General features: G+C 66.1%; 2 protein-coding genes across 3 annotated transcripts in view; one reads left to right on the forward strand and one right to left on the reverse strand.

Moving 5' to 3' along the window:
• Positions 1–1,301: 1,301 nt before the first annotated feature.
• Positions 1,302–21,816, forward strand: NKD2 (NKD inhibitor of WNT signaling pathway 2). 2 transcript variants are annotated; one of them, XM_070476431.1, is made up of 10 exons: positions 1,302–1,416; positions 1,513–1,548; positions 1,860–1,957; positions 17,636–17,696; positions 17,980–18,107; positions 18,424–18,519; positions 19,090–19,237; positions 19,747–19,831; positions 20,231–20,358; positions 20,478–21,816. In XM_070476431.1, the coding sequence occupies exons 1-10, from the start codon at positions 1,392–1,394 to the stop codon at positions 21,026–21,028; spliced, it is 1,356 nt and encodes a 451-aa protein (XP_070332532.1). In that variant the 5' UTR covers positions 1,302–1,391; the 3' UTR covers positions 21,029–21,816. The 2 variants fall into 2 exon arrangements, with proteins under 2 accessions (XP_070332532.1, XP_070332533.1); XM_070476432.1 differs by lacking the exon at positions 1,513–1,548.
• A 4,634-nt stretch (positions 21,817–26,450) lies between these two features.
• SLC12A7 (solute carrier family 12 member 7) overlaps positions 26,451–27,816 on the reverse strand; it is a 63,101-nt gene continuing 61,735 nt past the window's right edge. Inside the window, 1 exon segment of the mRNA XM_070476433.1 lies at positions 26,451–27,794. Coding sequence (XP_070332534.1) covers positions 27,703–27,794 — 92 coding nt within the window. The 3' untranslated portion in view covers positions 26,451–27,702.

The raw sequence follows: 27,816 nt of genomic DNA on the forward strand, positions 1-27,816 counted from the left end.
AGAATCCCACGGGCTGTGTAGTCCATGGGATTGCAAAGACTCGGACACCACTGAGCGACTTTCACGTTCTCTTTCTTTATCATGTGAGCCCCAAGGGAAGCCCTGGAGCACCTGGACCCTTTAAAATGGGTCAGCATCAGCACCCACAACCGGACAGCTTGAAGCCTGGACCACAGAGCACACGCGAAGTGTCCCTGCACTCGGCTGGACAAGAGGCTAGTCAAGGTGTGTTGTCCAGGAGGTGAGGGGTGTGGGGGGACCTGGTGGGTGTGGGGGCTGCAGCTGGGGAGGCCAGCTCCTTGAGGGGGTCGGCCAGGCCCCGGGCAGGGAGGGACCTCACCCACCACCAGGACGCAGGCGGCCCTGGGCCACGTGGGTCACCCACAGAGATGGAGACGTGGCCGTGACTCGGGACACCAGGCGCCTGTTGCAGGAGACGCAGGCGCTTGGCGGGTGAGGGGGCTCGGCTGAATCGAGGGGAGAAGCTGAGTGGCAGTGGCAAGCCGGGGTTCAAGGAGGCGAGACGGGGCAGTTTCTGGGAAGGAAAACTCGGAAGCTTTCCAGTAAGGCAGGGGCCGGTGAAGGGGGTGGGGCTGCAGGGGACGAGCTGGAAGGGAGCGGGGGCTGAGTGCCGACTCCCTCCACTGCCCAGGAGCTCAGCAAGGCCAAGGGCTGAAACCAGCCCACCCTGGTCCTTGCCTCTCCTTGATTAACACAAGGTAGAACGAGGCCGGCAGGCCCCAGCCGCCCTGCTAGGACCAGCAGCTGGCTTTTCCCAGAGACCCGATCGCACCTCCTGTCCTTCCAAAGCACCCTCCTCGTGGGCCTCTGGCCCTGTCTGACCCCCACCCTCTCCCCAAGACCAGCTCCACCAGCAGCCTGGCACGTCCCCTCTAAGGTCCCCTCCGGCGAGGGGCAGGGGCTCTGGGGTACCTCTCGAATTGGGGATGCTAGGATACGCCGTGAGAGAGAGGGTGGGGCTGGGAGCTGTCCCCGCGAGAGTCCACCGCAGCCCCCGACTACCTTATAGACCTCCCGTCCGGGGTCCCCTGGCGGGCGGCGCCGCCCCCACGCCCAGGGCTTGGCTCGCGACCCCCAAGGAGGCGGGCCGGAGGCCGGGCCCGTGCGCTGCGGGCGGCGGCCGCGGGGGGCGCTGCGGGGGCCGCGGTTAAAGCCGGGGCGCGGGCGCGCGCGCTCAGAGGGAGCCGGGCCGCCGCCGCCACCGCGCCGCGCCCCGCCCGCCCGCCCGCCCGGCTCCGCGCCCCTCGGCCGCCCCGACCCCGCGCGCCGGGTCTCCGCGGCCCCCGCGGACGCCTGGACCCGCAGCGGATCACGGCCGGCGCCCGGGCGCGGCGCCGGGAGCGCGGGCGGGCGGGCGGGCGGGCGACGACATGGGGAAAATCCAGTCCAGGCACGGTGAGTTGGGGGCCGGCGGGCGGGCGAGTGGCGGCGGACGGGCGCCGGCCACTCACTGTCCCTTCCCTCTCCCCGCGCCCTCCGGCCGCGCCGCAGCCGCTGCAGCCTTCAAGCGAAGAGAGAGCCCGGAAGGTGAGCGCGCGGGGCGGCGGCCGGGGCGCGGGGGACCGAGCCCGGAGGGCGGCGCGCGTGCTGTCCCCCGAGGCCTCGGGTGGCGGGGTGGGGGGGTGCCTCGGCGCGGCGCCCCCAGGAACGCGCGGGCTCCTCGCCCACGCCCCAGACCCCTGTCCCAGCCTGGGGCCTGAGTCCCGCGCCCCAGGCTGCGCGGAGAGGGGCGGGCGCGCAGGGCGGCGGGCATCGCCAGGCGCACCGCCCGCGGGCTCACGGGCGTCTCCTTCTCTCCTCGGTGCCGCGTTCCCCCGCGTCCGCCTGCGGGCCCGCAGGGGACAGTATCGTGGTGTCTGCGTACATGGGTGGCCGCAGAGGCGCAGAGGAGGCGGAGCGGCGGGGCTGCGCGGAGCACGGCGCCAGGGACAAGCAGGTAGGCGTGGTGGGCCCGGCGGGCTCCTGGGGCCGCGAGCACCGGAGCTCAGCCCCTGACCGCGACCCGGGTTCCGGGGACAAAGAAGGCGGAGGCGCAGATGGCCGGCAGACGGACTGCGGCGGGGCCTGGAGAGCCCCTCCCGCTCCCTGGCGGGGGCCTGTGGCCGCAAGGCCTGCGTATCCCAGGCGGGAGGGGGGCGCGGGACTCGACTTTTCTTTACGATCCATGCGCTGCACAGCCGTGGTGGCGAGTTAAAGACCACCACGCTGCCCGTTTGCCGTGTCGGAGGGCCGCTGGGCTCATGGGAAAGCCAGGCTTAAGAGGGATGGCCGGGCCCCCCAGACTGAAGGTGCTGCTTTTAGCATCAAGGCCCCCACTCAGGACCCAGGTTCCTGTGAGTGGGCGTGGAGGGTGTCCATCCAGGCCTGGGGTGCCAGAGGGGCCTTGGGTGAACCAGACCCCACGCGTCTGCCAGGGTGGGTGATTCCGGGCACCGGTGTGGACTGAGTTCGGGTAGATGGCCAGGCCAGACGGCTGAGACCCCTCCCCGCCAACCGCTCGCTCCCTAGCGGTCCCCGGAGTCCACTGCAGACAGCGCACCCGCTGAGGGGCGCGGCCGCTCCCTTTTTGGAAGGACGCTCTCTGGCCAGCTGGCAATGAGATGCTCAGAGGGCGCTCGTAAACGCTTGTGAGAAGGGGCAAGACGTGCCCTAAGATCAGACCCACTCGAGTCGCGACTCCTGCTTTCTGGGAGTAAGGTTTGAATCCCACGCCTGTAAAGGCAGGAACCTCGTTCGAGGATTTGCTGGGCATGTCACAGTGCGGCTGGAGGCTGTGTGCTCCTTGGGGCCAGGGGGCCAGCGCAGGGCCGCCCCTCCTCTGGGCCGATCGTGTCTGCCTGGGGAGGTGAGTGTTGGTGACGGGGTGCTGTCTCCTGCCTGCTTGGTCCTCCTGCGCGTGAGGAGTCAGAGATGCCTGCAGGTGATGCAGGCGGTCCCGGGCTCACGCCATCTCTTCCTGGCGGCCGTCCACCTGGGCCTTCTCCCGGGCGCGGGCACCTTGGGCCTTGAAACAGGCGGCGAGCCTCCGTCAGCCCAGGGTGTGGACCACACAGCAGGTCCCAACACGCAGCCCGTGAGTGTTATGGAGGTCGAAAACAATGCTCCAGCTGCGTGGCTGTGCGGTAGTGGCACCCGCTGTGCTGGCCTCGGCTGCGTGGCTGTGCGGTGGCGGAGCCCGCTGTGCTGGCCTCGGCTGCGTGGCTGTGCGGGGCGGAGCCCGCTGTGCTGGCCTTGGCTGCGTGGCTGTGAGGTGGCGGAGCCCGCTGTGCTGGCCTCGGCTGCGTGGCTGTGCGGGGCGGAGCCCGCTGTGCTGGCCTCGGCTGCGTGGCTGTGAGGTGGCGGAGCCCGCTGTGCTGGCCTCGGCTGCGTGGCTGTGCGGGGCGGAGCCCGCTGTGCTGGCCTCGGCTGCGTGGCTGTGAGGTGGCGGAGCCCGCTGTGCTGGCCTCGGCTGCGTGGCTGTGCGGGGCGGAGCCCGCTGTGCTGGCCTCGGCTGCGTGGCTGTGCGGGGCGGAGCCCGCTGTGCTGGCCTCGGCTGCGTGGCTGTGAGGTGGCGGAGCCCGCTGTGCTGGCCTCGGCTGCGTGGCTGTGCGGGGCGGAGCCCGCTGTGCTGGCCTCGGCTGCGTGGCTGTGAGGTGGCGGAGCCCGCTGTGCTGGCCTCGGCTGCGTGGCTGTGCGGGGCGGAGCCCGCTGTGCTGGCCTCGGCTGCGTGGCTGTGCGGGGCGGAGCCCGCTGTGCTGGCCTCGGCTGCGTGGCTGTGAGGTGGCGGAGCCCGCTGTGCTGGCCTCGGCTGCGTGGCTGTGCGGGGCGGAGCCCGCTGTGCTGGCCTCGGCTGCGTGGCTGTGAGGTGACGGAGCCCGCTGTGCTGGCCTCGGCTGCGTGGCTGTGCGGGGCGGAGCCCGCTGTGCTGGCCTCGGCTGCGTGGCTGTGCGGTGGCGGAGCCCGCTGTGCTGGCCTCGGCTGCGTGGCTGTGCGGTGGCGGAGCCCGCTGTGCTGGCCTCGGCTGCGTGGCTGTGCGGGGCGGAGCCCGCTGTGCTGGCCTTGGCTGCGTGGCTGTGCGGTGGCGGAGCCCGCTGTGCTGGCCTCGGCTGCGTGGCTGTGTGGTGGCGGCGCCCGCTGTGCTGGCCTCGGCTGCGTGGCTGTGAGGTGGCGGAGCCCGCTGTGCTGGCCTCGGCTGCGTGGCTGTGAGGTGGCGGCGCCCGCTGTGCTGGCCTCGGCTGCGTGGCTGTGCGGTGGCGGAGCCCGCTGTGCTGGCCTCGGCTGCGTGGCTGTGCGGGGTGGAGCCCGCTGTGCTGGCCTCGGCTGCGTGGCTGTGAGGTGGTGGAGCCCGCTGTGCTGGCGTGGAACCAGAACAGCGGATGGTCCTTTACGTTTAGTACAGTTCATCGCTCCCCATCCCCTTCCATCCTGGAGTGTGGACCCCCAGCCCGGGAGCTCAGGCACCTTGCTGCCACCCTGCTACCCCCGCTGAGCACCCCGCCCCGGCTCCCCCGGAGCGCGTCGGTCAGGGGACACTGGGGTGTCGGCTCTCCCTCTCTGTCCCATCTCCGGCCCCGTCTTCATCCCTGCCCCCCGGGGGAGGCCCCAAGGATGGCCTGCCTGACCGTGCCATGCCCCCAGGACCTCTGGCTGGGGCCGGAGTGGGGACACATCCCCTCCTGTCAAGGCCACCGTGTGCTTCCTTGCGGGTCAGTGATGGTCGCCGTGTGGCCACAAGAACTGTGGCCAGTGACCCTGTGGGAACTAGGTGCACACCCCCCCCCAACTCGCCCGCTCCCACCACCCCAAGATACAGGGAATGAGGCTGAGTTTGCCCACGAGTTAGTGAGCCCGGCTGGCTCCTGGTGCATGACCAGAATGTCTGGTAAACGTTGTTTTCCCAGCGGGTGGATACCTGCTTCATGAGCTGGAAGGTCCTCCCTGTGAACCTGAGAAATGCTCAGTGTTGCTTCAAGGCCACATGTCCCAGGGGGCCGGGGCAGCCACGGGGTGTTGGTGGGAGTGACACAGAGGGTCCTGGGAGGGGCAGTCGTGGGGTGTTATGGGGGAGACAGCTCTTTGGAGGGACCGCAGTGCGTGGGCCTGAGGCCTCCCGGCCTGCCTTCCCAGCTTTGGAGGACGGGGCTGGGGCCCTTCCTCTCCTTCCCTTGGTTTGTCTGAAGTGATTTTAGCTGTTTTAAAACTGAGCGTGGTGCCCACGGGTGTCTCCTGGCGTGTTCCCAGAGCCCGAGGCATAGTTCTGGTTCCTTCGGGAGCTCGGTGGGTGGTGGAGGCCTTGAGTCAGTGGCTTCTGGGACCCCGTGGCCCCTGACCCCGTGGCCCCTGACCCCGCGGCCCCTGACTCCACGGCCCCCTCACTTCTGGGGTGGGCAGGTCGGGTGCCCTCAGCCGCAGGCCCAGTGCCGCCCAGAGGGAGGCCCCCAGCTGGAACCCGGTGCGGGGCCTGCAGTCAGCTCTGCCCTCCTGCCAGGGGTCCTCCCCCAGGAGGGCGCCGAGGTGTGCTGGCCTCCTGACTGCTGTGAGGGGCATCCAGGCCCTCTTCCTGCGGCTCGTCCCGGGGAAGGACTGCACGTCGTCTGGGTGCCTGGACAGAGGGACCTCCACAACTGTGTTGAGGTTCTGTGGGGAAACCTGGAGGGGGGTGCGAGGTGAGAGCAGGGCTCCTGCGCTGGGGGTTCATCTGCTGCTCCCAGACCATGCGGCTGCCCTGGGACCAGGGCCGCTTCTGAGACGAGGTCATTGGTAACAGAGACGTTTTCCAAAGAATAAAGGCACGAGGTCAGCAGGTCCGTGAAAAGGTGCTAGACATCCTAGTCATCAGGACTGCAGCGAGGCGTCACCTGCACTTGTCGGGACTGCTGTCGCCAGAAGAACACAAGGAACAAGCGCTGGAGAGGATGTGGAGAAGGGAGCCTCCTCCACTGCTGGAGGGGACGCAAACCGGTGCAGCCACTGTGCAGAATGCTGTGCAGACTCCTCAGAAATTAGAAACAAGTGCCAGGTGACCCAGCAGCCTCCCTCCTGGGTACACGTCCGAAGAAAGCAGAGCTAACTCCAGGAGGTGATGTGCAGCCCCACGTTCCCTGCAGCATCATTCACAGTGGCCTTGACAGAGGCTGAAGCTGAAGCTCCAGGACGTTGGCCACCTGATGGGAAGAACTGACTCAGTGGAAAAGACCCTGATGCTGGGGAAGATTGAAGGTGGGAGCAGAAGGGAATGACAGAGGATGAGATGGTTGGAGGGCATCACCAACTCAGTGGGCATGAGTTTGAGCAAGCTCCAGGAGATGGTGAAGGACAGGGAAGTCTGGCGTGCTGCAGTCCCTGGGGTCACAAAGAGTCAGACATGACTTAACTGAACAACAAGACAGAGAAGCAACATCCTTTGATGGTGGGTGAATGGAAGAGAAGATGCGGTGTATGTACGATGGAATACTACTCAGCCATAAGGAAAAAAATCCTGCCCAAAACATGGATGGACCTTGAGGTCATGGTGCTAAGTGAAGTAGGTCAGAAAGAGAAAGACAAATGCTGTGTGACCGCTCACGTCTGAGGACTAGAAATACGTAAATATGTTTATAAGACAAGCTTCCCGCTGCAGAGAGTGAACTGCAGGTTGTGGGAGGTGGGGGTGAGGGTGGGCAGAATGGGTAAAGGCTGCTGAAAGGTTTCAGCGAGGCAAGTGCAGGTCTGCTCAGGACTCTCTTTATCTTTCACGGGTGGCTTCGCAAATGAATTGTTCTTGAGTCGATTTTGGTTCCTGTTTGTGAAACGGGGAGGGGTCGCCGGTCTCTGCTCCGACCCCAGGGGTCTGGTTGCAGCCACAGAGCCGGGTGCGGGTGTCGCCTCCCTGTGGGTGCTTCCAGAGGTAGCGGAGCCCGCATTGCTTCTCAGAGCAGCTCAGCCCTCAGGGTCCTGGGCTGCGAGCAAGTGTAAGCCTTTAGCGTCTTCAGCAGGCTTACCTCTTCTGGGGCCACCGGTGTCACATGTGAACATGTGGGGCCTTCTCAGCTAAAAACACAGAACTGAAAATGCACGCGGAAAATGGAAGTTCCACTTTGGAACTGATCTTCTTTTGAAATGGGAAACATGAGGCTTTAATACGAATGGAAGGGAATGAAAGCCCAGTGTTTTTTCCAGAGGTAGAGCTCAGATGGAAGGAAGATGAACCTGGGTCTGCATTTCAGACTCAGCGGCAGGAAACCTCTTCTGCCCAAGAGCGCTGGCGGGCACGATGGCCCCCGCACAGGGGCACGGGCGTCCTGTCGACACTCCGTGTGCTGTGACCTCGGCGGCCATGGGGCTCAGACAGGAAGGAGGCGGCAGGCACCGGGAGGTGGGTCCTGGAGATCCTCCTTTCTCTGTGAAGCTCCTCCTTGTTGGCGCTAAAGACAGAGCCAGCAGCAGGCATGACTGGGGGAAAATGATGTCTGCAGATTTGTTGCAGAATGATTTAGTGTTAAATGAAAAACAGAGTTCCAGGACGCTGAGAATTGAAATCACTGAAGTTTTTTAGTTTTTTGGGGCATATCTCGATTCTCTGTGGTAGAGATTGTGTGTGCATGCATGTATATGTGGGTGTGCATGCACACATATACATGTGTGTACATGCACACGTGTGTACATGCATCTGTTGTGTTCATGCATATATGTGTGTGTGCTCGCGCACATGCATATAGTGTATATTCATGTGTACATGTGTGTCTGTGCGCATGTACATGCACTAGTATGCATGTTTGTGCATGTTTATGTGTGTGCATATGTAAATATGTGCATCTGTTGTGTTCGTGCATATATGCATGTGTTCACGCACACATGTGTGTATACGTGCATTTGTATATGCGTTTTGTACACATGCATGTATGTGAGTGTACATGAATGTGTACGTGTGTACATCATTGTTCAGTTGCTAAGTCACACCTGACTCTGTGACCCCATGAGCTGTAGCGTGCCAGGGTCCTTCACTGTCTCCTGGCGTTTGCTCAAACTCACGTTCATGTGTGCACATGCATATGTACATAGGTTCATGCGTGTGTATATGCATCTGTGCACACATGTGCATGCATGCGTGCATTGTGTTTGTGAATATATTGTGTTCACACACGTGTATATACGCGTGTATTCATGTGTGCGTGTATATACACGTGTGTTTGTGTGCGTGTGCATGCATGTGTGTTTGTGCACATGTCTGTGTGTGTGTGCTTGTATGTAGGGCTTCCCTGGAGGCTCAGATGGTAAAGAATCCGCCTGCAATGCAGGAGACCTGGGTTTGATCCCTGGGTCGGGAAGATCCCCTGGAGGAGGGCATGGCAACCCACTCCAGTGTTCTTGCCTGGAGAATCCCGTGGACAGAGGAGCCTGGCAGGCTGCAGTCCATGGGGTTGCAATGAGTTGGATATGACCGAGCGACCGACACTTCATTTCACACTATGTATCTTCTCACTGACCCTGCATTTGTTATGTTTTCCCTGCACACACTTTACGGTGGAATTATTTCCCCCGCAGGTGCCCTTGGTAACCCCACCCCATAACTCGCCCAAGACTGTGGGCTGTGGCCTGAGCTCCTATGCTCTGTGCTTTCAGGCGTCCCTGCCACACATGTGGAGCCCTTCTCCAACAAGCTTCATGAGCGGGTCCTTGGAGACCTCTCTGGGGTCGGGGTCTTTTTTGTGTGTGGTTGCCAAGAAAGAAATCCCCATAGACCAGGGCAAGTGGGCATGTGATACTGTTGCTAAGTTGCTCAGTTGTGTCTGACTCTGCAACCCTATGGACCATAGCCTACCAGGCTCCTCTGTCCATGGGATCCTCTAGGTAGGAGTCCTGGAGTGGGTTGCCATGCCCTCCTCCAGGGGATCTTCCTGACCCAGGGATCATATTTGCATCTCTTACGTTTCCTGCATTGGCAGGCAGGTTCTTGACCACTAACGCCAGATACATTCTGTATTTTTTTTCACCAAAATGAGTGAAGTTGTGAGAAGCCGTGGTGGGTAAGATGTCCTCACCCAGGACGTCAGTTATGGAGCATGCTAGCCCATGAGGTCTGTAGGTGTTTACTTTAGGAGACCCTTTGATCCCCAGAGAACTGAGTTTCTAGGCATAAATTCCAAATCTGGTAATTAGGAAGTCTGGTTGAACGGCCCTCACCCAGGAGCCCTGCTGCAGTCTCGGAACACCCTCGGATCCTGGAGCTCTTGTGAGAGCTGTGGTTGGTGGGGACCCTGCACGCCCCTCCCCGACGCTTCACCTGCCTTAACTTGCACTTTAAAGTCAGAAGCTGACAGTCACGGCCACGGCAGCCCCTCGGGTGGAGCCCCTCTATGCATGTGCTGGGATTATTAAGCCCCAAACCTGCCTTGTCCCCTCTAAGGCTCCTTAGCCGCTGAAGCGGAGACCCCAGCTGCTAAGCTGCCTGGCCTTTCCTGCAGCCCGTGGAGTCGCCTCCGTCTCCCTGGCAGTGTTTCCAAGATGTGTCCCCACCAGGCCTTCCGTTGGGGGTGCGGACAGGTCCGCCTCTGCCCTTGATCTCTCCATTGAGGCCGCTGCCACTCCCGGGCCCTGCCCTTCGCCTCCAGCCATCTGCCATCCCCTCTGCTGCCCCGTGGCCTCCCACTCTCCCCCCAGTGCCCCGTCCTTGCCTTCTCCTGCACGACCCAGTTCTTTCCAGTGCCTGGGGAGCCCAGGCCCCCCACACTCACCCCACACCAGTCCTGCCCCGTCCAGTGTCCTGACAGCCTGAGCAGGAGCCCAGGGGCCTCCCTGGACCCCCACTTGGCCCAGGTCACCCTTGCAAGACACGCCACCCCTTTGTCCAGCCCCAGGCACTGCCCAGAAGTGACCGTGGTCCCCTGCAGTACAAGCTAGGTGGGCACTGCCCCGGGGTCCCCACCTCTGCCCACTCTACCTGTCCAGGGCGTGGTCTGTCACGGCTGGAGGTGAGGCCAGGCTCTGTCTCTGATCAGCAGGCCCCCATGGCCGACTGCCCAGGAGGCGGGGCTGGTGTGAGCCGCCTGGGGTGGAGGGCCCGCAGGGCAGCAGGGGGCGCGCGCAGCCTGGCTCTCCACTGGGGACCCTCTGGGTTCTCGTCACGGCTTCCCATCCTCGGATCCATCACAGGAAGCTGAGCTGTCCTCCGGGGACCCCGAGTCTGGAAGGCGTGCCTTGGGAGCAGGAGGTCTGTCCTCGCGTCCGCGCTGTGACCCTCACGTGACCTGTGCTGCGGTCTCTCCCCACTCAGGCCAGAGGAGGGGCCTGGCTTCTGCTGGGTTTCTGGCTGGTGTACTTCCTGTCTGTCCCCATTTGAGGGGGACGGCACCCTGTGAGCGTGTGCATAGGCGGTCGCTGCACCCCATCCCCATGGGGGTCACTGCACCCCATCCCCATGGGGGTCACTGCACCCCATCCTCCGGGGTTCACTGCACCCCGTCTTTTTGGGGGGTCACCACACCCCGTCCTCGTAGGGGGTTGCTGCACCCCATCCGCGTGGGGGTCACTGCACCCCGTCCTGGGAGGTCGCCGCACCCCGTCCACGTACTGTTGGAAAGGGGTGGAGGCGGTGGTCAGTGGCCGGTCCAAACTCTCGACTGGCTGGCAGCTCCTGGACGTGAGGGGCTGCTCCCCGTCCCAGAGCCTGCGACCGGCACCTTATTGGAAAGGGGTCTCTGCAGACGTGGCTGAGTGACGGGCCTCCAGACAAGGGGTGGTTCTGGGGCCCTGACTGCCGCTCCCGTCTCTGTAAGAAGGGGTGGGTGCGGGTCCGGCCTTGGACAGAAGACGCACACCCAGAAGATGAGCAGCCACAGAGCCGAGGCTGGGGATGCAGACACGAGCCCAGGGCCCCCAGGGCCCCCAGGGCCAGAGAGGCAGGAAGGGATGCAGACGCGAGCCCAGGGCCCCCACGGCCCCCAGAGCCAGAGAGGCAGGAGGGGATGCAGACGCGAGCCCAGGGCCCCCAGGGCCCCCAGGGCCAGAGAGGCAGGAAGGGATGCAGACGCGAGCCCAAGGCCCCCAGGGCCCCCAGGGCCAGAGGCAGGAGGGGATGCAGACGCGAGGCCAGGGCCCCCAGGGCCCCCAGGGCCAGAGGCAGGAGGGGATGCAGACGCGAGCCCAGGGCCCCCAGGGCCCCCAGGGCCAGAGAGGCAGGAAGGGGTGCAGACGCGAGCCCAGGGCCCCCAGGGCCCCCAGAGCCAGAGAGGCAGGAAGGGATGCAGACGCGAGCCCAGGGCCCCCAGGGCCCCCAGGGCCAGAGAGGCAGGAGGGGATGCAGACACGAGCCCAGGGCCCCCAGGGCCAGAGGCAGGAGGGGATGCAGATGCGAGCCCAGGGCCCCCAGGGCCCCCAGGGCCAGAGGCAGGAGGGGATGCAGACGCGAGCCCAGGGCCCCCGGGGCCCCCAGGGCCAGAGAGGCAGGAAGGGGTGCAGACGCGAGCCCAGGGCCCCCAGGGCCCCGAGGGCCCCCAGGGCCAGAGGCAGGAGGGGATGCAGATGCGAGCCCAGGGCCCCCAGGGCCCCCAGGGCCAGAGGCAGGAGGGGATGCAGACGCGAGCCCAGGGCCCCCAGGGCCCCCAGAGCCAGAGAGGCAGGAGGGGATGCAGACGCGAGCCCGGGGCCCCCAGGGCCAGAGAGGCAGGAGGGGATGCAGATGCGAGCCCGGGGCCCCCAGGGCCAGAGAGGCAGGAGGGGATGCAGATGCGAGCCCGGGGCCCCCAGAGCCAGAGAGGCAGGAAGGGATGCAGACGCGAGCCCGGGGCCCCCAGAGCCAGAGAGGCAGGAGGGGATGCAGACGCGAGCCCGGGGCCCCCAGGGCCCCCAGAGCCAGAGAGGCAGGAGGGGATGCAGACGCGAGCCCGGGGCCCCCAGGGCCCCCAGAGCCAGAGAGGCAGGAAGGGGTGCAGACGCGAGCCCAGGGCCCCCAGGGCCCCCAGGGCCAGAGAGGCAGGAAGGGGTGCAGACGCGAGCCCAGGGCCCCCAGGGCCAGAGAGGCAGGAAGGGGTGCAGACGCGAGCCCAGGGCCCCCAGGGCCAGAGAGGCAGGAAGGGGTGCAGACGCGAGCCCAGGGCCCCCAGGGCCCCCAGGGCCAGAGAGGCAGGAAGGGGTGCAGACGCGAGCCCAGGGCCCCCAGGGCCCCCAGAGCCAGAGAGGCAGGAAGGGGTGCAGACGCGAGCCCAGGGCCCCCAGGGCCCCCAGGGCCCCCAGGGCCAGAGAGGCAGGAGGGGATGCAGACACGAGCCCAGGGCCCCCAGGGCCAGAGGCAGGAGGGGATGCAGATGCGAGCCCAGGGCCCCCAGGGCCCCCAGGGCCAGAGGCAGGAGGGGATGCAGACGCGAGCCCAGGGCCCCCAGGGCCCCCAGGGCCAGAGAGGCAGGAAGGGGTGCAGACGCGAGCCCAGGGCCCCCAGAGCCAGAGAGGCAGGAGGGGATGCAGATGCGAGCCCGGGGCCCCCAGGGCCAGAGAGGCAGGAGGGGATGCAGACGCGAGCCCGGGGCCCCCAGAGCCAGAGAGGCAGGAAGGGATGCAGACGCGAGCCCAGGGCCCCCAGGGCCCCCAGAGCCAGAGAGGCAGGAGGGGATGCAGATGCGAGCCCGGGGCCCCCAGAGCCAGAGAGGCAGGAAGGGGTGCAGACACGAGCCCAGGGCCCCCAGGGCCAGAGAGGCAGGAAGGGATGCAGACGCGAGCCCAGGGCCCCCAGGGCCCCCAGGGCCAGAGAGGCAGGAAGGGGTGCAGACGCGAGCCCAGGGCCCCCAGAGCCAGAGAGGCAGGAAGGGGTGCAGACGCGAGCCCAGGGCCCCCAGGGCCCCCAGAGCCAGAGAGGCAGGAAGGGGTGCAGACGTGAGCCCAGGGCCCCCAGGGCCCCCAGGGCCAGAGAGGCAGGAAGGGGTGCAGACGCGAGCCCAGGGCCCCCAGAGCCAGAGAGGCAGGAGGGGATGCAGACGCGAGCCCAGGGCCCCCGGGGCCCCCAGGGCCAGAGAGGCAGGAAGGGGTGCAGACGCGAGCCCAGGGCCCTCAGGGCCCCCAGAGCCAGAGAGGCAGGAAGGGGTGCAGACGCGAGCCCAGGGCCCCCAGAGCCAGAGAGGCAGGAGGGGATGCAGACGCAAGCCCAGGGCCCCCAGAGCCAGAGAGGCAGGAGGGGATGCAGATGCGAGCCCGGGGCCCCCAGGGCCAGAGAGGCAGGAGGGGATGCAGATGCGAGCCCGGGGCCCCCAGGGCCAGAGAGGCAGGAGGGGATGCAGATGCGAGCCCGGGGCCCCCAGGGCCAGAGAGGCAGGAGGGGATGCAGACGCGAGCCCGGGGCCCCCAGAGCCAGAGAGGCAGGAAGGGGTGCAGACACGAGCCCGGGGCCCCCAGAGCCAGAGAGGCAGGAGGGGATGCAGACGCGAGCCCGGGGCCCCCAGGGCCCCCAGAGCCAGAGAGGCAGGAGGGGATGCAGATGCGAGCCCGGGGCCCCCAGGGCCAGAGAGGCAGGAAGGGGTGCAGACACGAGCCCAGGGCCCCCAGGGCCCCCAGGGCCAGAGCGGCAGGAGGGGATGCAGACGCGAGCCCGGGGCCCCCAGGGCCAGAGAGGCAGGAGGGGATGCAGACGCGAGCCCGGGGCCCCCAGGGCCAGAGAGGCAGGAAGGGATGCAGACGCGAGCCCGGGCCCCCCAGGGCCAGAGAGGCAGGAGGGGATGCAGACGCGAGCCCGGGGCCCCCAGGGCTCCCAGAGCCAGAGAGGCAGGAAGGGTCTTGCCCCTGGAGCCTGGGGACTCCCCTCCAGGCCGTGAGTCCTGACTATGGCCTCAGAACTGAGAGACAGCAGGTCTTCAGGTGTGAGCTGCCTGGCTGGGGACCACTTGTTACGGGGGACACAGGTGCACTGTCCCTCAGGCCCTGGGGCCTGGGGGTCCTCCTCTCTGTTGAAGCCCAGATCCGCACGCTGAGCCCCCAGGGACAGGGCAGGTACCAGCCTGGGTCTGTGAACAGCACAGGTTTAAGAGGAGACCTGAATCCAGGCTGCCGTTAGGAGGGGCCTTGAGTCCTGGCAGCATTGGGGGGGTGCTTGGAATATGAGGGGCCCCCCAGGCTTGCCGCAGACGCGCTCCACGCCGGGATCCCGGGTGGGTTTTCTAGGCAGCCCTTTATTGGGGCGATGACGAAGCAGGTTTGTAAAGGCTGGCTTCCCATGCGCTCTGCCACCTCACGGACGCACCGTCTCCCTCAGGGATCGTTCAGGGACTCGGGAGCTGGAGGGCCTCTACCCCAGCAAGAGTTGGGCTTCCTAGGGACGTGTTCGCCCTCGAAGCCCCGGAGCGTTTCCTAAGATCACAGAGGCCCTCAGTCTTGAAGAAATGTGTGAATTTGGACGCTGGAAAAGTGGATGAGTTCAGGGGTTGGTCGGCTGCATCACTGAAGCTTCCTCCTTCCCACTCACGCAGACCGCCCCGCGTCCATGTGGCCTCCAACAGGCACATGTGTCCTGCCCATCGGCCTGGCTGTGTGTCCCCCCAACCTGCCCGCAGGGTGGACGGCCCAGCATCCCTGGCTCTGGTGGACGGAAGAGGACCCTGGCTGAGGGAAAGTGTGGCTGGGCCTCCTGGCCTCTCGGGAGGCAGGGGTCCAAGCTTTTCCGTGAACGCCCCCGACAGCTCCATGCCTGTAGCCCCCACCTAGGCAGCAGGAGCCCGCAGAAAAGGCCAAGGCTGCCTGATGGTGATGGAGAGGGATGACCTGGAGGAGAAAGCGTGGGACGACCTGGAGGAGAAAGCGTCCGGTGCGAGGGCCTCAGCCTCTCCCTGGCAGCCCAGAACACTGGGCTGAAGGAGGGCCCCTCAGATGCTGGAGAAGGGGGGCACGATCTCCCCCTGCTGGGGGCCCCCGGGGTCGGCAGGAGGCCAGGCCCAGGTCTGAGCATGGCTGGGTGGTGGGCTGGGTCACCCGCAGGCCCCTGCTGGTGGGCAGAGGAGCCCCAGATGCCACGGGGACAGAGCCACGTCCCTGAGCAGAGTCGGAGGCGGTTGGTGCCAAGGACTGTCCAGGCAGGGGCAGGATGGGGGTCGGGAAGGCGGGGCTGGAGGGTTTGTAGGCGGAAGCTGGGGCTCCCTTGAGGAGCAGGGGAGGGCATGAGGCGGGAGTTTGCTGCTAGGGAGGGTCTGCAGCTGGGGACTCCACCTGGGGACAGAGGCCAGCACAGGTGGGCCTCCAAGGAGCGGTGGGGCCTGGGCAGTGCCCTTGCATGCATGGGGACATCATCCATTCTCCTCCAGTCTTGCTGGACGGTCTGGGTTTTCTAGCCACGTGGGAGGCTGCCAGCAGGGGTGGCCGCATGTCTGGCTGGGAGCCCTGCGCTGCGTGTCCTACGTTACAGTCTAAGTTCTTGGCCCTTCTATTGAGCTGCAGCAGCGCGGATGAGAGGGCATCTTTATATAATCAGGATGGATGGGACGGAAGTCACCAGTCACAGGGCCAAGCGTGGCTGCGCTTCCCGCAAGCCTCCTCGCCCCCTTGTCTGATGGCTCTGCATCACAGACACCGCTGGCGACGCGTTGGATCTTAAACTGGCCTGTCCTCCTGTCAGGCTGTGCGTGGAGGGACGTTCCGAGTGTCCCAAACTCCCAGCCCTGTTAGGGAAGGCGGGCACCATCTGGGGAGGCGGGCACTGTCTGGGGAGGCGAGCACGTCCGTTGCTGACCAGAGCCAGCTTGGTTGTGTCCTTGGTGAGTGTGATTGTAGCGTTGGGAGCGTCTCAGGGTCCCGCCAAGGCTCACGCAGACCCTGTCCTGTCCCCTCCCCAGCCCAAAGCATGTATTAATATCTCGTCTGTAACCAGCACTGCCTGCCAAAAATAAGTGCTCAGATTATTTTAAAACAAAAAGATGGAAGGAATTATTGAACTTTCAACTCTTCTAAGCTCATGTGTAGAGGCCACAGGTGGGCTTTGCTTTTCTTTGAGCGCTCGGGTGAGCCAGGCAAGCAGTGAGGAAATTCTCTGGTCCCCCACCTCGTGGCTCTGGGGGCCGAGTCCTCAAGGCCAGCCTCTCCACCAGCCCTGGGGCTCCAGCAGGTCCCCAGAGGCGGGTCTCGGGGCCTCGGCCGTTTCCCCCCCAAGACTGACTGAAAGAAAGGCTGCGCCCAGCCGAGTCTCAGATCCTTAGATCCCGGGGAAGTGCTTCCTGCAGCTCTTCTCACCTCTGTGATTTAAGGAGGTGAATACAGGGGGCTCTGCCCTGGGCGGGGTCGTCAGGAGTCACGCAGGATCTGAGCGTCCAGCCACCAGCCCAACGGGGAGGCTGGCTGGGCGCCTGGCTGGGGGATGCGGTGGAGAGGCAGCATCCAAGCTGGGGGGGCAGAGTCCTCACCAGGCACATGCTGCCCGTGCCTGCGCCCCTGGGCCCGTCCGTCCATGTTCTGGCCCCGCAGCACGTGGCAGGGACCGCAGGGCCCACAACCTCGCCGGACGATGGCTGGCCCTGGTCGCCCCCTGTGATGCGGTCCCTGTGGCCAGCTGACCTGCCGGCCTCTGGCTAGGCATTGCGCCTGCTCCCCACAGACACCCGGAACCTCCGCTTCACAGCTCATTTTGATTTTATGGAAAAAATTTAACCGCAAGCCAGGGTCTTATGATTGGAATTTATCTTGGCATCCACTGGGTAGAGTGCTCAGGCTGGACTCCGTTCGGCTGGAGGGGCCCTTGTGCTGGTGTGTGGGGCAACCGTGGGGCCTCCGCGCTGGGCCAGCAGGCACATCCCGGGCAGCGGGCTGCGTGGCGGAGGCGGCGGCGTCTATCACAGCGAGCTCGGGCACACCACCCACCTGGCCTCCTGAGAAAGCTGTGAACGTCACCTGGTTCTAAGCGGGAGTGGTTAGGGCCAGGGCCTCCAAGAGGAGGATGCCTGGGGGCCCAGGAGACAGATGGGAAGGGTCCCCTCCACCCTGGGCCCAGCCCCGCTCGCCCCGCATCTGTTCTGACACGGTTGGCAGAGCCGGCCCCGGGGACTCAGTTCTGTGGTTTCCCAGCTCGGCCGAAGGTTGCTCCCGTTGTCCCGTAACTGGCCTCAGGATCGGCCGTGGGGGCCGGGGCCGGGGCGGGGGCCGGGGGGTGTCTTCTGTCTGCGCCCTAGGCCCGGTCCCCCTGGAGGAGGCGCCCTCGGCCTGGGCCCCCTGAAGGAGGCGCCCCCCCAGTCCCGGACCCCTGGCTCCTGGGCCTTGCGGGGGTGCTCCCCGGCTCTTGTCCAGCTGAGGCAGGAGGTGCTGTGTGCCGGCCGGTGAGCGGACGGATGGCAGGCGGGCTTGGCCGTTCACGGCCGGGATTCTGGTCTGTGCCCGCCTCGCTCAGCAGAGGCTAGGTGGGAGCCTTGTTCTCGCTGCCCCGCGCCCTCAGGCAAAGCTGTGTCCTCGGGGGCAGGGGGGTGGGGGGGACGCAGGGTGCACTGAGAACCACTGGGCCCCACGTCTCGTCCCGGAGGCGGTTTTAACAGAGCCAGCCACGCCCAGGGATGGGCACATGTCACGTTCAGAACCCGAGGCTGAGTGAGCGTGGACGGGCTGCTGCCCGCGCAGCAGGAGCGTGATGCCCAGGAGGCAGGTCCGGTGCCCGCCCTGAGCTCGGGCGGGGTGTCCATGGTCTGCGCTGTCCGTTCTCCTGCAGGAGCTGCCGGGCGGGGACCCCAGGGAAGGGCCTTTCCGCGATGACCAGTGTCCCTTCGAGGGTGAGTCCCGCTCCCCAGCCCTGGACACCCTGAGCCACCCTCACCCCGCGCCCCTCCACTTACCTCCCAGACCCCGGCCAGCCCAGATTGAAGCTGCCGCAGCCAGACAGTGGATACCCCAGGCCGGGGTCACCCCGAGGGCCGCCCTGGCCTCTCTCCCAGGCCATCTGATGACCTGTGCCTGGACTCTCGGCTCAGACCCTTCTGGGAGGGTCACGGGCTGGGAGCCACCCACCACCTCCCCCTGGGCCGGACACCTGGCCCACCCCCTTGCCCCCCGCAGTGGTGCTGCCTCCTGAGAAGGCCGAGGCCCGTGAGGGGCCAGGACAGCTCTTCTGCGTGGATGATGGAGAGAGAGCGGCTGGCCGCGAGGGCGCCCGCGGGCTGGGCAAGCGGCGCCTGAACGTGGACGTAGGTCTTCGTCCCCCTCCTGTGATGCCCTGACGTGGGGTCCCCATGGCTCCTGGGGTGGCAGGCTCTGCTGGGTAGAGGGGTCCCCATGCACCTGACCAGAGCTGGCTGCTGTGGCCCTACGTAACCCGTGGGACTTTCCCGGGCTTCAGTGCCAGAGCGGTGGGAATGACCCAGAAGCCAGGTCATGCATGGACTGACCCGTCTCCCTGCCTGGCCAGGAGGGGTGGGGACTGGTCCCTGGAGGACGCGGCAGGGTTGGGGGCCCGGCACGTGGGCAAGGACGACCCTGCGCCTGTACCCCCACACCCCACAGGCAGTCCAGTGTGATGTGTCGGTGGAGGAGGACAATCACCAGGAGTGGACCTTCACGCTCTATGGCTTCGACAACAGCGGGAAGGCCACCAGAGAGGTGATGAGGCATGGGTCCCACCCTGGGGACACGGCTGGGTCCTCCAGGAGGGAGGAGAGGCAGGGAGTTTTCCTGGGTCAGGCTGTGGGGAGGGAGCCACTGCAGGACAGGACCCAGGTCACCGGCAGGGCCAGCTGGAGCCTTGTCCATTCCCCCGGGCCCGGCCACTGTGCCGTTCCTGGTGGAGCCTAGCCAGCCCTGGCCATCTCTGCCCTGGCCAGCAGCCCCTCAGCAGGGCAGTGAGGGTCCCGGGGTGCCCCTGGCATGCCGTCCCTGCTGCCTCTGTGTCCAGGAGGGCAGAGGGCCCCTCAGAAGGAAGCAGACGTGGAGGATGGCTGAGAGAGCATGTCTGAGTTAAAAGCAACTTTGATCGTTTGTCTGCTCGCTAAGCCCTTTGAACTCAGACGCAGTTTGAACTTGAAAAGCTCAGAGAGATGTGGTTCCAGCAGGGCTGCTGGCTTGGGCCGCTTGGTGCCTCTGTGGGGCAGGGGAAAGGAGTGGCGGGAGGCGGGCAGTGTGGGCTGGGCCCCCAGTCCGCCTGCGCCCCGACGTCCGCCCCCCACCCCCCAGGACATGTCCAGCCTGATGCACACCATCTATGAAGTCGTCGACGCTTCAGTCCACCACTGCTCGGGCAGCAGCAAGACTCTCCGTGTGAAGCTGACCGTCAGCCCTGAGCCGTCCAGCAAGAGGAAGGACGGGCCCCCTGCTGCCCAGGGTGAGGGCCTGGGCTTCCGGGCCCCAGCGGCTCCCCGCTCAGGCGCTCCGGAGGCCCTGCCCTGCGTGTGGTCCCTGCCTCCTGCACCCCCCGCCCCACGCTGCCTCTCCCCTGAGCGCCTGCTCACCATGTGGGGTGGGGGGTGGTGGTAACTGTGACCCCCGCGCAGCGTCCCCTTCACGGCAGAGGAACATGGAGAGCCAGGCGAGGGCTGGAGCCTGTTCCGTGAAGGACTGGGTGTGCGGGGGCTTCAGTGAACGAGTGAGGAGCGAGAATGAATGCGTGCAAGAGTGGAGGTGAATGCGTGAGTGGGGAGTGACGAATGAATGAGGGCGTGACTGAACGTGTGGATGAATGAATGAGTGATGAATGAATGACTGGACACATGCATGAGTGAATGAAGGCATGAATGAATGAGTGAACGTGCAGGGCCGGTGAGGACGTGAGCAGAGTGAGTGAATGAACGGGTAGCTGGGTGAGTGAAGGCTGCCTGCGTCCCCCGCTTTCAGACCGTGAGCCCAGTCGCTGCAGGACAGAGGCAGAGCTCAGTGAGGACCCCAGGGTGGCCGACAGGAGGCTGTCCACACACGTCCGGTGAGGGCCCGGGGTCCCGCTTGGCTCCCTCAGACGGGAGCAGTCTGGCCACACCCCTGCTTCCCACAGGCCTCAAGGGCTGTTCCCTCGGGGTAGCCCTGGGCACTCCCTGCCCCCGGGTGGGAGCTGGGCAGGCCCAGTGTCGTCTGAGAAGCCGTGGGGCTTCAGAGGCAGCCGGGGGGCGGTCTCCGGACCCTCAGCCCGCTTGCTCCCGGGCCCTGTTGTTCCACCCCCTGGGGGCAGCGGCCACGGAGCCCTCACCAGCTCCTGGGTGACGACGGTGGTGGAGGTCGCTGGGTGGCTCCAGGGTCCTGGGGCCCCATGGGCCCTGCTTGTCCCTAACCTTGCGGGTTCAGAGTGCCGGAGATCAGAGCTATACCCTCCTCCTGCTCCTCGCAGGAGGCCCAACGCCGACCCCCACCCCTGCTCGGAGCGGGGTCCCTACTGCGTGGACGAAAATACGGAGCGGAGGAACCACTACCTGGACCTGGCCGGAATCGAGAACTACGCGTCCAAGTTCGGGCCAGGTGAGTCCTGGGGACCTGGCCCCCAGGCGCCAGGCCTGAGGGTCGCGGGTCCTGGCAGCAGCGGGTCTAGTGGGACAGAGCCGGCCCCTCAGAGGCCCTCACGGCTGCTGTGTCTGCAGGGTCCCCCCCGACGCAGGCCCGGCCGGAGCCCCCCGCCAGGGCCTCACACCCGCAGGGCCGGTCCCGCTCACAGGAGTCAGACGCGCACGCCGCCCACCATCGCCGCTGCGCGGGGCTGGCCGAGCTCGCCCTGCCGGCCGCTGACCTGCCGCCCCGGGCCCTGGACCTGCCGCCCCGGCCAAAGGGCCCCGAGCGGCCGCTCCTGAGGTCCCCCCAGGGCTCGGGCCGGCCCCCCGGCGTGCCCAGCGGGCTCAGGCCCGGGCGGTCCTTCAGCTTCCACCCGCCTGCGCCCCTGCCGCAGGCGCCCCCGGAGGCCCACCCCCTCCCGCAGCCGCCGCCCCCGCCCTACGGCCACCGGCGCTGCCGGCAGCGGGCGCGGGAGGGCCACTCGCCGCTGAAGGCCGCGCCCGGCCCGCCGGCGGCACTGGAGCAGGAGCTGCCGCCCGCGCTCCTGGGCGAGGCCTTCGCGGGGCCGGCCGTGCAGAGGCACGAGCACCACCACCACCACGAGCACCACCACCACCACCACCACCACCACCACCCGGCCTAGGGCCCGGCCCCGCCCCCCGCCGGCGGCCCCGCCCCCAAGCGCTCTGTGGCGTCCCTACACCCGCGTTCGCTTTGAGATGCCTGCACCTGCTTCTGTCGTGATTCCAGCGTGAGGCCCAAGGGCAGGAGGGACCCTGCCGGCCGGTCCTGGCCATTTTTTTTCCCCGCATAGCAAGCGCTGGGGGGGCTTCGCTTGGGGGCGGGCGGGGAGCCTTGTGGTCACCCGGGCCTGGGTGGGCGGGGGTCTTTGCGGCTCCTACAGTCCATCGTGAAGCCGGGTGGGCGGTCAGGGAGCCGCCGCTGCCCGAAGCCCCGGGGTGAGCGCAGCCCGCAGACGGGGGAGGCGACTCCCCTTCAGTCGTCCGGGAGCCGGGAGCCGAGAGGAGGCAGCACCCTAAGAGGACGCAGAGGCCGCGGTGGGGCTGGGGAGGTGTGGGCGCCCCCGAGACACGCACGTGGCCAGCTGGGCGGAGGCGGCCTCCAGTTCTCCGTGGACTCGAAAGTGCCCCCTTGAGCGCCATGCACAGCTTCAGCTTTGGGAAAGCACCCTTCCCGCCAGAAGGCGGGAGAGGGCTGCAGGGAGCAGGGCGCCCAACACCCTGGAACCTCGGCCCGTGGGTCCCCCTGAGGCCCGATGCGGCCGCTGCTCCACAAGCCGCTTGTGAATTTGTGCCGCTGGTTTTGTATTTGCCTCCTTGGCACTGTTTTTACGGATAAAGCAACTTGGTGATCAACCTGTGATTGCGTTTTCCCCAGTCATAATAAAAATACGTGCATTTGGTAACATCACACCTTGTTTTCAAGTGAGTTTTCCATAGAGTTGGTTGGTTCACGTCCGCAACGGCGTGTGGCCACAAGTGCGCCCAGGTGGCCGCTCGGCCGGGACAGGCGTGCTCTTGGGCTAGATGGCGTGTCTGTGTCTGTGACCTGCAGGCGGGCCCACCGCTCCACGTATATGGGTCACTCTCACCCCGCTTCACTGCTTTCAAAAGGAGAAAGAAAAAACCCAAGCCTGAAATTGGGCTCACGCCACGCGTCTGTTTGCTCAGTTGCTTCAGCTGTGTCCAACTCTGTGTAACCCTGTGGACTGTAGCTACCAGTGGGTTTCCATTGGCTCCTCCAGGGGATTTTCCTGATGAAACCTGCGTCTTGGGAAGACCCCCTAAGCCTGAAATTGCATTCACACTCCGGGGCCACTTCAACCGCTGTCTGGGGGGCTCTGTGGACCGGGGTTGGGTGGCAGTGCTGGCTCTCTGTGGATAAGAATGTCTGGAGAAGAGGGCCTCCTCCTCCAGACCCCATGTTCACAGCTGCTTGAAAGACCCCTTGGCATCTCCCAGGAGCTGGTCGTCCGTGAGCTGTGGCCCACACCCTCGGGGAGGAGCTGGGGTTTCATTTCAGGATCTCGGGAGGAGCAGGCCAGGTTGGCCCAGAGGCCCGCGGCCGAGCGGGCGGGGTGCGGCCTCCTCGTGACCGCGTCCCGTGAGATTGCTGTGAGCCCCGCTCCCTGCGCCCTGCCCCTCGGCCTTGGAGGTCCACAGGACTGTCCTCCCCAGCCCCGGCCTTCCCCCATGCGCAGACCCACCCAGCCCTGCCGCTGCCTGCACCACCCTTGGGCACAGGCTCGCCGACCCAGCAGCTGCATGGGGAGGCCTGCACTTGAGCCGGAGTCCAGACCCTGGCTTTAATGACAAAATGTAAGTGAGAGGCCACTCTCGGACGGAGCTGAAGCAGAGCATGTCTGCGGCTTGTGGCTCCCCGAGGACGGACGCCCACGGACGTGGTGACCAAACATCCACACGTGGACAACAGCTGTCTCCCGGACGTGGCGGCTTGCTCTGGAGCTGAGGGCTCGGCCCTTGGACCACCTGGGTCAGGGGAAGTGGACGTCCTCCTGGAAGAGGCTGTGACGGCCGGAGACAGAGGTGGGGAGTCCGGGGGCCGTGTACGGCCTGCTTCAGGGGCAGCGCCTGCCTGCTGCCCGAAGGCCCCGGTGCCAAGTCCACACTCTTGCTGGGCACCAGGAAGGCCTCGTGGTGACCGGTCAAGGGAGGAGAATTGCCTTTTGTAACAGAAACAAACAAAAAAACTAACTTACTTGTTTAGACCTGGCTACTGGACACCTCGGAGCAGGACCGATCTGTCTCACATTCTGAAAGTCCTTCTGGAGAGCGGCTGCCAGACAAACCTAGCACTGAGTGGGTGAGGGTCTCTGAGACCCTGCAGTGAGGCCTCTGTGCTGCCCAACCCAGGGCTGGCAGTCGTCTCGGCCACCAAGCCCTGATCCCGGGCAAGGAGCTCTGGCGCCCCCGCCCCCTCCGATCTTCCCCCCCGCCCACTTTCTGGATGGTGAGGCTCAGGCGCGGTCTGAAGGTCCGGCACTGCTCCATCAGTGGCTCCGGGCAGGCCTGCCAGGCCGGTGCCGCCCGTCTGGACCCTGCGGCCTGAGCTCGGGCCTGTGGTTGTCTCCCCAGCTGAAAGGCGAAGTCAGAGCGCGGCCTGCTTCCCTGGTGCGGCAGTGCTGACCACGGCCCAGCGCCCAGCCTGGGGCCTCCCTCCTCCACCCACCCTGAGCACAGACGAGACAGGTCCTTTATATCTGCACCATGGGCCCTCGTGTAGGACACGGAAGACGGGACTGCTAAGGGGCCCCCAAGCCAGGACCCCACACAACACTGTCCCACCCCACCCCAGACCCCACACGACCCCCGCACGACCCCCACATGACCCTGGCCCACCCCAGCCCGACTCCCTCACCGCCCTCGCCCCTCAGGCCTCTCTGCACCTGAGATGACCCCGGCCCCACCCCATATGCCCCCACCCCGTGCCAGCCTTGCCTGCTGCCTGGCCCCCAGCCTGTCCTGGACCGGGCTCCTCCCAGGAGCCAGTGTGGGGAGCGAGCGGGCGAGTGTGTGGAGAGCAGACGACACAGCTCCCGCAGCCCCCACCCCCGGACAGCCGCCTGGTCTGGGCCTGGACGGCCGGGAAGAGTGGCCCCACCACTGGCATCAGCCAAGCCCTCCCTCGGGCTCCAGAGCTTCCGCTCCCACCCAACACCCACGGCGCCTTGGGTAGGGCTGGCGATGGGGCTGGGGGTCGCTGCCCTGGGAGGAGCAGACACAAGGCCGGGGCCCCAGCCGCCTCTCCACCACTGAAGAGCCTGATGCTGCACCAGGCAGGCCACGAACCCACGGGACAGACGACGGGACGGCCGCCGTCCACACGCACCGCAGGAGGGGGTGGAACTCGGCGCCTCCCCAGAGACTCAGTAGACAGCCTGGCAGGGACACGGAGGGGATGGATGGGCAGCTGAGGTTACAGCCAGTGCTGCATCCAAGGGGAGGCGTGGTGAGGGGAGGCTGTACTGATGAGAGCATGGAGCCTGGGACGGGGGGGACGAGCGGGGGTCTGGGAGGGAGGAGATGGGTCTGGGGGGGACGAAACGGGGTCTGGGGGGGATGAAACAGGGTCTGCGGGGGACGAGAGGGGGTCTGGGGGGAGAGATGGGGTCTGTGGGGGATGAGAGGGGGTCTGCGGGGGACGAGAGGGGGTCTGGGGGGAGATGGGGTCTGCGGGGGACGAGAGGGGGTCTGGGGGGAGATGGGGTCTGCGGGGGACGAGAGGGGGTCTGGGGGGGACGAGAGGGGGGGTCTGCGGGGGATGAGGGGGGGTCTGGGGGGGATGAGAGGGGGGGTCTGCGGGGGACGAGAGGGGGTCTGGGGGGGATGAGAGGGGGAGTCTGCGGGGGACGAGACGGGGTCTGGGGGGGAGAGATGGGGTCTGCGGGAACGAGAGGGGGTCTGGGGGGAGAGATGGGGTCTGTGGGGGATGAGAGGGGGTCTGCGGGGGACGAGAGGGGGTCTGGGGGGAGATGGGGTCTGCGGGGGACGAGAGGGGGTCTGCGGGGGACGAGAGGGGGTCTGGGGGGAGATGGGGTCTGCGGGGGACGAGAGGGGGTCTGGGGGGGAGATATGGGGTCTGCGGGGGACGAGAGGGGGTCTGGGGGGGAGATATGGGGTCTGCGGGGGACGAGGGGGGTCTGGGAGGGACGAGAGGGGGGTCTAGGGGGGACGAGAGGGGGGTCTAGGGGGGACGAGAGGGGGGTCTGCGGGGCACGAGAGGGGGTCTGGGGGGGAGATATGGGGTCTGCGGGGGACGAGGGGGGTCTGGGAGGGACGAGAGGGGGTCTGCGGGGGACGAGAGGGGGGTCTAGGGGGGACGAGAGGGGGGTCTGCGGGGCACGAGAGGGGGTCTGGGGGGGAGATATGGGGTCTGCGGGGGACGAGGGGGGTCTGGGAGGGACGAGAGGGGGTCTGCGGGGGACGAGAGGGGGGTCTGCGGGGCACGAGAGGGGGTCTGCAGGGGACAAGAGGGGGGTCTGCGGGGCACGAGAGGGGGTCTGGGGGGGAGAGATGGGGTCTGCGGGGGACGAGGGGGGTCTAGGGGGGACGAGAGGGGGTCTGCGGGGGATGAGAGGGGGTCTGGGGGGGAGTGTACTGATGAGAGCATGGAGCCTGGGGGGGGGTGACATGAGGGGGTCTGGAGAGCACGAGTCAGACATTGCTGGTGAAACCAGGGAGGCATGGACCCCAGTGCAGAGGTGGGGAGTTGGCCTGGAGGCCAGGGGGTCATGCCCTCCTCGAAGCATTTTTTGTGACCTGAACAGGCTGTGCGCCTGCCCGGCCTCTTGCTCCATTATCCTGTGGCTGCCCCGTCACCCACGCCTCTCTGGCTCCCCCAGCTCTGGGGCCCGAGGGGCAGCTGACTGTGACGCCCACATGTCTCAGTGGGATGCTCTGGGCTCCCCACGGGAAGCTCAGCCCTGCACTGTCTCAGGACTGACCGGCGCCATCGAGAACGCGTGTGTCCTGCCCGCCCGGGCTCCCATGTAGGGACAGCTGAGCAGGGAGGGACACACTCAGACACGCCTTCATGGGAGTCCGTGTCCACTGGCTATCATGTCCAGCAGTGGAACTGCTGGGTCACCCTGCTTAACCCTGAGAAGCAGCAACAGCGGCCCTAGCTGTCTCTCCGCGATCGGGCACCACCTGCTGGTCTCCCTCCCTCAGGTCCACCTCTTGGGCGGGAGGACCGTCGCAGCCCCAGCCCGTGTGTCTGAACAGAAGGCCCCTCGCCACGGTTCTCTCCCAAGTCTCCCGGGGGGATTACGGCAGAGTCGCCCCAGCGGACAGCAGGACTTCACAGCCGGGCTGCCCACCCGGGTCTGGGGACACACCTCGGCACCCCATCACCCGCTGTGGTTACTCTGGTCTGTTTTTATTTCAGCCCGTTCACGCGGTCACTCTTCCAGCACCTGGGTTTGCCCTGCTGATCAGACTTGAGGTCAACTCCAAGGGAAGCAGGGGGCAGCTCTGAGTGTTTCATTTTTAAGCTGAAAGAGTCACATGAGATCCTTCAACACATTCAGATTCTATACAATTTTATTCTTCTGCTAACAAAATGATACAAAGAACCTAAAAAAAGGGAAACAAGAAATCAACTCTAAATGGCTTGCGGTTCCATGGTTGAGGGTCGAAAGGCTGCGGGTGAAGACAGAGGGCAGGGCCCGCATGCATCTGCTCCACGCCAGCTGGGGTGAGCCACGTGACTCAGGAGTGGGACCCACGGGCCCTCCCCAGATGCAGGAGGGGGACCGGAAGCCACTGGGGTGGGTTTCACCGCCTAACTCAGCCCCGAACCAGACCCCTGCCCACCCATGGCATTTGGCACTAGCTGTGGCCACTGCACGCTGCCCAACCACCCCTCGGGTGCATCCGGAAGCTTAGCCCCCGCCTGACCTGAAATCCATGGACCAGGCCGATTCCTAGGGAGCCCACGGGAGCTGAGGCTGGGCTGTTGGGGCCCCTTCCATCAAAGCGATCTCCGTATGGACAGCTTTTATCAGTGAACCCCCCGCCCCTCAGTGTTTAAATAAATAAATAAGCCGTAAGGAAAGTGAGGCACACAAGTTACTCCAACAACATCTCCAACAACATACAGTGGGTGTGATGACACGTGCAAAGTGCAGACAGAGGCCAGGTCATTGGAAGGTGTCATGTCAGCGGCCTCAACACAGCTGGGGCCGCCCGTCAGTGCCCGAACACGGCTGGGTGCCTTGGTCGCAGCCCGATTCCCTCCAGCACGAGGAGTGGGAACCGGGGTCGTGGGAGCAGGTGTGCGTCAGATGCTCATGTGTGCGGGGCTCCAGGTCCCGAAGGTGTCCCCGCCGTCGGCTGCCATTACCTGGAGCCTAAACCCAGGCGGGGCCACAGGTGGGGAGACCCAGCACCCAGGGCCACCCAGGGTCTGTGTGGCTCCTTGTGGGTGCCTGGGGTGGGGCTCAGATTAGCTCTAACTGCACAACAGCCTGAAGGCCCAGCCGGGCAGTCAGCTCTGAGAGTCCGTCCGGGGCTTCCCGCCTCGGGGAGTAGGTTCTGAGAGTCCATCCGGGGGCTTCCCGCCTCTCTGGGCTACACGACGCGGTCGTCTCTGCCAGCCTCCTGGGGGGAGGGGCCGAGGGGGTGGACTCAATGAAAGGTTGTGTGCACACTGGCGCTCAGCCTGGATGGGAGCGCCTGGGGGCATTCTAGAAACTTCCACAAAATGTCAGTGCTGGTCAGTGAGCTCTGCGGCTCCGTTGGCACACCTGCCCAGCCGGCCCATAGGGGCAGGGTGCTAGGAGTAGATGGTGACCACCTCCCGGCCGCTGCCCCTGACCAACAGCACCCTGTTCAGCCCCTCGGTCAGGACCTCAAGGAACTCCATGTCTGCAGTGGGGCCGAGTTAAGG

This window comes from Odocoileus virginianus, chromosome 14, assembly GCF_023699985.2.
Source record: "Odocoileus virginianus isolate 20LAN1187 ecotype Illinois chromosome 14, Ovbor_1.2, whole genome shotgun sequence".
Classification (NCBI taxonomy): Eukaryota; Metazoa; Chordata; class Mammalia; order Artiodactyla; family Cervidae; genus Odocoileus; species Odocoileus virginianus.

Coding starts and splice junctions, on each gene's coding strand:
- NKD2 (XM_070476431.1), top strand. CDS start 1,392: ATGGGGAAAATCCAGTCCAGGCACG. Junction 1,549..1,859: donor GCGAAGAGAGAGCCCGGAAG/GTGAGCGCGCGG, acceptor GCGGGCCCGCAG/GGGACAGTATCGTGGTGTCT. Junction 19,832..20,230: donor AGGCTGTCCACACACGTCCG/GTGAGGGCCCGG, acceptor TGCTCCTCGCAG/GAGGCCCAACGCCGACCCCC.